Source organism: Sminthopsis crassicaudata, chromosome 1, assembly GCF_048593235.1.
Source record: "Sminthopsis crassicaudata isolate SCR6 chromosome 1, ASM4859323v1, whole genome shotgun sequence".
In the NCBI taxonomy this organism is placed as follows: domain Eukaryota; kingdom Metazoa; phylum Chordata; class Mammalia; order Dasyuromorphia; family Dasyuridae; genus Sminthopsis; species Sminthopsis crassicaudata.
The window spans coordinates 668404400-668410215 of record NC_133617.1 but is presented as its reverse complement, the minus strand read 5'-3'; the positions used below and the strand labels follow the sequence as shown (position 1 = coordinate 668410215).

Below are 5816 nucleotides of genomic sequence, written 5' to 3'. Positions count from 1 at the left end.
TCTGGCATAGGCTGATAGCTCTACTTTGCTTGTAAAACAGCAGATCAGAAGAGAAATCAATGCCACTTTAAAACAAAAAGCCAGAAAATATTATTACACCAAACCAGAAGTGACCTAACATCAATCTTGGCAAGGCTGTACAGCCTCCTACTGCTGCCCGGGGCTTTTCCTTGGAGCAGTTAAAGAACCTGAACAAGGGGGGACAAAGCCCGGGGCAGCCTTTAATCCACATAGTGTGGGACTCAGCCTGAAGCAATAGAATTTCCTCAGCAGCAAAACTTCCTCAGCAGCAGAACTCCCACAGCAGTGGAACCTCCAAAACAGGGACTGTGCTTTCTGGGCAAAGAATTCTGGTTTGAGTGCAGGGGATTTTCGTGTCAGCTGCTAATATCCACGGCCCCATGGGAGGCTTTGGCTGGAGTTTGTGACGCTTTTACTGTTCAGCCTCAAACCTTAGGGCAGTCGCTAGGCCACACAGCGGGGTTCCTCACTGGACACTATTCACAACACAGCCGTACTAACCACCTCTGAGGCATTTCCGGGGAGGAGGGAGGGGAACTCTCTCCCAGAGCTCTCTTTTAGCCCAGTCACAGGATTGCTGCATCTTAGCCCTGGTCTGGGCAAAAGCTGGAAATTTCCTATCCAAGGGCAGACCTCCACAGAGTTTTAATAATGAGTAAGAAGCTGAAGAGAACGATTGACACTTTTTATACAGAGAAAGAGTGGGTATCCAACCCTGAGGAGGCTAACAGCAGAGAGTCTCCAGATAACACCCTAAAAGGGAATGATACCTGCCTCCCATCACATAACTCTCTCCTAGAAGAGACTATTAAAAAGTTAAGAGAGTTTGAAGAAAAATGGGGAAAAGAAAGAGAAGCTATGATAGAGAATAACAATGTCCTGAAATTTGAGTTGGAAAAAATAAAGAATTCACAGGAGGTTCAGGGGAACAAAATTTGTGAATTAGAAAAGGTTAAAAAACAACAGGAAAGTAGGATTTCTGAATTGGAAAAGATAAAAAAATTCCCAAGAAAGTAGGATTTGTGATTTGGAAAAACAAAATAACTCACTTAAAAAAAAATTAGTGAAATGGAAAAAAATTCAATAGAGCAAAATAATTCATTTAAAAACTCAATTGGACATATACAAAAATAACTTTAAAAAAATGTGAATGAAGAAGAATTGCATACGTTTAGCCTTAATTGGATTGCTTGTTGTCTGAGGGTAAGGAGAGGTGCGGAGAGAGGGAGAAAAATTTGGAGTGCAAGATTTAGCAAGGGTGAATGTTGAAAACTCTCTTTGCATGTATTTTGAAAAATAAAAAACCGTTTTTTAAAATGTGTATTTCATTCTATGTAGTGAATCCATTACATCTATGTCAGGAGATGGGTAGCATAGCCCATTATGAGTTCTCTGAAGTTGTGGTTTGTCTTTGCATTGATTAAAGTTCTTATATTTTTCAAAGTTGCTTATCTTTACCATGTTGTTATTATTGGATAAATTATTCTGGTTCTGCACATTTCCTCTGTATCAATTCATACAAATCTTTCTTCCTTCTAGAACTCTCCCTTTCATAATTTTATAATATTATTAATATTAGAAGTATTAGTAATCTTCTCAGTCCAATAGAATTCTATTACCTTTATGTGCCACTAATTTATTTAGATATTCCCAGTTTCTGTACACTTTCAGGTTGCAATTTTTTACCTTTACATTGCTATCAATATTTTTGTACATGTGGATACTTTGAATGCTTTGAGATATAGGTGTAGGGGTGGTATCTATCACTGGATCAAAGGGTACATATATGACTATGGGGCATTGTTCCAAATTAAAATAACAGGTAGTTTTAAATTAAATTATTATGTAGTATGTTCAGGGCTTCATTCATGCTTGTTACTAGGGCTATTGAGATACAACACGAATCCTGTTTGGGAGAAGCTTTTTCAGTTTGAGAGTAGAAAGGCAACATGAATACAAAGACTGATGACATAAAGGAGAAAGGATTAAATGGAAAGGAGATGTTTAGGTAAAGGACTAGGAGACATCTGAGGAGGGAGAGCTGGAGGATCATGCAACAAAAGTGTCACATCTACAATTTATTCTGATTCTTTAAGAAAAACCTTTTTGGCTTCAGGGACCCCTTGAATTCAAGACCTTTTTTACCCTTATAAGCTGGGGTGTGTTGGAGCCAGCTCTGGAAAGTCTACTGTCAGATTTTCAGTGTTAACATGTGCCTGTTAGGACAATTTTTACACATCAGAGCTTCATATATTGTCTTGTTTACTATCTAGACTTAAGAAAGTGAAGAAAATATTAATAATCAAGATTAAATTTAAAGAGGTATTTTAGGAGCAGCTAGGTAGCACAGAGAATAGAGCACCTACCCTGAAGTCAGAAGGACCTGAGTTCAAATGTGGACTCAACTCTGATTGCCTCCAAAAAAAACCCAGTGTGTCCTATGTATATTTTTCCTTCTGGACAGCTAAGTGCTAAATATTTACCTACACACACCTTTGTCTATATCACAGATTTTCCCTATTTCCAACTTAGGTTTCCAATGCTCTCTCTGGTCCACACACACTGACAAATTATGTCTTAGCAGAGGCTCCTCATGTCTTTCTGGATTCCTGCGTTGACTCTCTGGTGCTTCTTTCCCAGCCTTGAATGTGCTCCTGATCTCTGAGGCAAAGTCCTTCTCAACTGCACTCTATCAAACCACATTGTATCAGCATACAGATCTCTATAGATTCCTTGCTGAAGTCATTAATCCATTTAACCAACAAATATCTATTAAAACCCCACTATGTATAGCTGGAGTTCAAATCTAGCTTCAGATAACTTCCCAGCTGTGTGATCCTGCACAAGTCACTGTTTGCCTCAGTTTCCTTATCTGTAAAATGAACTGGAAAAGGAAATGGCAGCCCACTCCAATATCTTTGCCAGGAAAACTCAAAAGGGGGTATTGGAGAATCAAGCACCTGAAATGATGGAACAACAATAAGATCCTTGCTCTAAGTCAATTATCTGTAGAGAACATTGGACTCTGTGACTTTCTTTATGGAGTCTCCCTTAGAAGCTTTTCCATCTTTTCCCATTCCTCCTCTATCTCTCCCACACTCTGCACCCCTGACAGCTCTTCCATTATCTCCCTTCTGTGAAGAAGGAGTCCTTATTCTTGCTCCATGGCCCTGGAGTTCCATTGCTGTTTGGGGTTGGGATTTCAGAGCTCTAAGTGGGTTACAAAGTTTTCCACCATCACCACCAAAACTGTTCCTGTAAAGGGCAAAGATTGGTCAAAGACCATGAAATTGGATGAGAGCTTAGAGCCCATTCACTCTCCTCCTCACTCCAGTTTTACCGAGGAAGAAGCTGGTCTAGAGTGGAAAGAACAATCCAAGGTCATACAGCTACTAAGTGACTAAGGTAGGATTCACACCCTCATCCTCTTCCTTGATCCGATTGAAAATCCATATTGGTGAAAAGCAATAGATCAGCCCTCAAGTCTGGGTCAAGTTAGGTCTTCTCCTATTTTCCCTCATTATAAGCTCTTTTGTATTTGTACTCTGCTAGAGTGCAAATATTCTAGCAGCATTTGTACTAGAGAAAGGCCACCTGTGTCCTCGTTGTGGCCACACACTACTGGGGACAAGGATGTCTCTCCTGTCCTCTGGATGCTTAGACTCACTTCCAGGTATCTTCTGTTCTTAATAACTCTGTAAAGTTTACTTGTTGGAAGTTAGTGTTTGAGTGGCAGCACTGTGTCTGACCAGGGAATAAGAAAAAGAGTCCCCAGGGTATTGTGGGATGGGTCTAACTTCTCTGGGTCTGACCCTGTTTTGGCTTCCTCTAGGATCATTGGAACAAAGGACTTCAAGCTAAAAGAGACCTCCTTCGAGATTAAGACTTAAGGTGCTCATTACAATTATGGAAATGGGAGGATGGGTGAAGGTCAGTGGGGGGATTGGTTGAAAAAGTGAGCCAAAGTGGAGGGCCAATGCAACATTTACTGGACATGGAAATGGTCACTGGGGAACTGAGCAAACTGATTCGGGGGGGGGGGCAGCAAAATGGTCAGGCAGCGGGCTGGTTCAGGGTGCAGGAATGGTTAACTGAAAAAGGGATCTGGGGTAGCAGTTAGTGGGAGGAGCTGCTGGGAAGGGAGGGGAGACTGGGAAATAGTCCTTGGGGGATTTCCCTGGCCATTAGCTAATGGGGAAGAGAGTTGTCTGACCATGGGGAGGGTCACTTTTTGAGCAACTGAGGACATGACAGGGTAATAGTAGGAGAAAGTTATGTTGGAACATATGGAGAGCCTTCTCAGCAGGTTAGTGCAGTCTGGAGATCCCTCTCCCTTTCCCTCCTCTTGCGAGGACACTCGGGTGAGTGAAAATTGCCCTGGACTTGGAATTAGGAAGCCTTGATTTGAATCCTAGAAATGATTCTTCTTAGCTATGTGGCTATAGCTGGGTCACTGCCCATTGGTCCTCAGTTTCCTCATCTGTAAAATGGGGTAATTAATACATTCATGATTCACCTCATGGGGTTGTGATGAGAAGGGCCTTCCAGCACTTTAGAGTTTATCATGATTCTTTTGCACAAGACCGCAAGGTCACAGATCCTGAGAAGGATGGGGGAGGGAATGTTTGCCTGGTTGCTAGGTGATGGGCAGAGGGTTCTAAGGGGAGGGCTGGGGGGGGTTAGGGTACAGGGCATTGTTGGTGATGGGGTCTAGGCCTCTATGTCTCCTTCTGTTCCTACTGCTGACCCTGTGGTTGCCACCCCCGAGCCAGGCTTTGAGCAGGCCTGTCTGGTACCAGGTGGGGCTGGACCTCCAGCCCTGGGGATGCCAGCCACCAGGCCTGGTGAGCTGCGGAGGGGGTCTGACCTGCCCGGGCCGATGGATGGGCCTGAGCACCATGGGCAGTGTCTACCCCCTGACGGCCGTCACGGTGACTGTGCTGATAGTGGCTACCCACTTTGTCTACCAAAGGCGCCAAATCTTCTCCCGAATCATGGTGAGTGTGGAGGGCTCCCCCGCCCGCGGCCGAGCCGTCCTCCTCCGCCCTGCCCACTCCCAGCCTCCCTGGAAGTCCGAGAGCGCCGGCCTGGGAGTCAGCCCCAGCGGCCGCCTCTTCCCGGGCGCTCCTTGGTGTCCGGCCTCTGTGCTGACCCTCCCATCTCTCCCCCTCCAGAACAACCAAACACAGTCGATCGTGCCTCCAGAGCTCCTTATGCCCCCGAAGTCGGGATCGCCGCCTTCCGACCGTGCCCTGCTCTGCAATGTGCTGCACATGCTGGATGCTGTCCTAAACCACATTGAGGGCCACCTTCGGCAGCAGGCAGACCACTCCCCCCCCTCAGCCTCTGCCAGCCAAATAAAGAGCCCCTCTGCCTCTAGTGCGTAACCCCGGCCTCCCGCCTCCCTTTGTGCTGCCCTTCTCCCCCCGGCTCCCGGGCTCCGGACAGATCCCTCGTCCCCCCTCCCTGCGGCCCGGCCCCCGCGGCCCCGCTCCCCGCCTCGTCCTCCTCCGTCCGGGCGAGGAAACGGTCACATGGAAGCGGCTGCTCGGGAGTCTGGAGAGGGCGAGGAAAACTTACAGCTCAGGATGGGGGCGGGGGGGGGGAGCCGGGAGCTGGGGGGTGGGAGGGCCGGCAGCGGGCCCTGATCCCCTAAACTTCCCGCCCGTGCAGCCGGTGACTTGTGTGTGTGCACAAAATTCTGTGCGAACCGACGGAAACGTGAGATCTCGGTAAGACGGCCCTGCCTGGGGAAATTCAGTCCAGGGGCCACAGCAATCACACCGTCCCGTGAA

At 46.4% G+C, this 5816-nt stretch overlaps 1 protein-coding gene across 1 annotated transcript; it reads left to right on the top strand.

The window, feature by feature from the left end:
- Positions 1-4647: 4647 nt before the first annotated feature.
- Positions 4648-5412, top strand: TMEM89 (transmembrane protein 89). The gene is made up of 2 exons (XM_074283198.1): positions 4648-5018; positions 5196-5412. The coding sequence occupies exons 1-2, from the start codon at positions 4725-4727 to the stop codon at positions 5406-5408; spliced, it is 507 nt and encodes a 168-aa protein (XP_074139299.1). The 5' UTR covers positions 4648-4724; the 3' UTR covers positions 5409-5412.
- The last annotated feature ends 404 nt before the right edge of the window (positions 5413-5816 follow it).

Coding starts and splice junctions, on each gene's coding strand:
- TMEM89 (XM_074283198.1), top strand. CDS start 4,725: ATGGGGTCTAGGCCTCTATGTCTCCTTCTGTTCCTACTGCTGACCCTG. Junction 5,019..5,195: donor AAATCTTCTCCCGAATCATG/GTGAGTGTGGAG, acceptor CTCCCCCTCCAG/AACAACCAAACACAGTCGAT.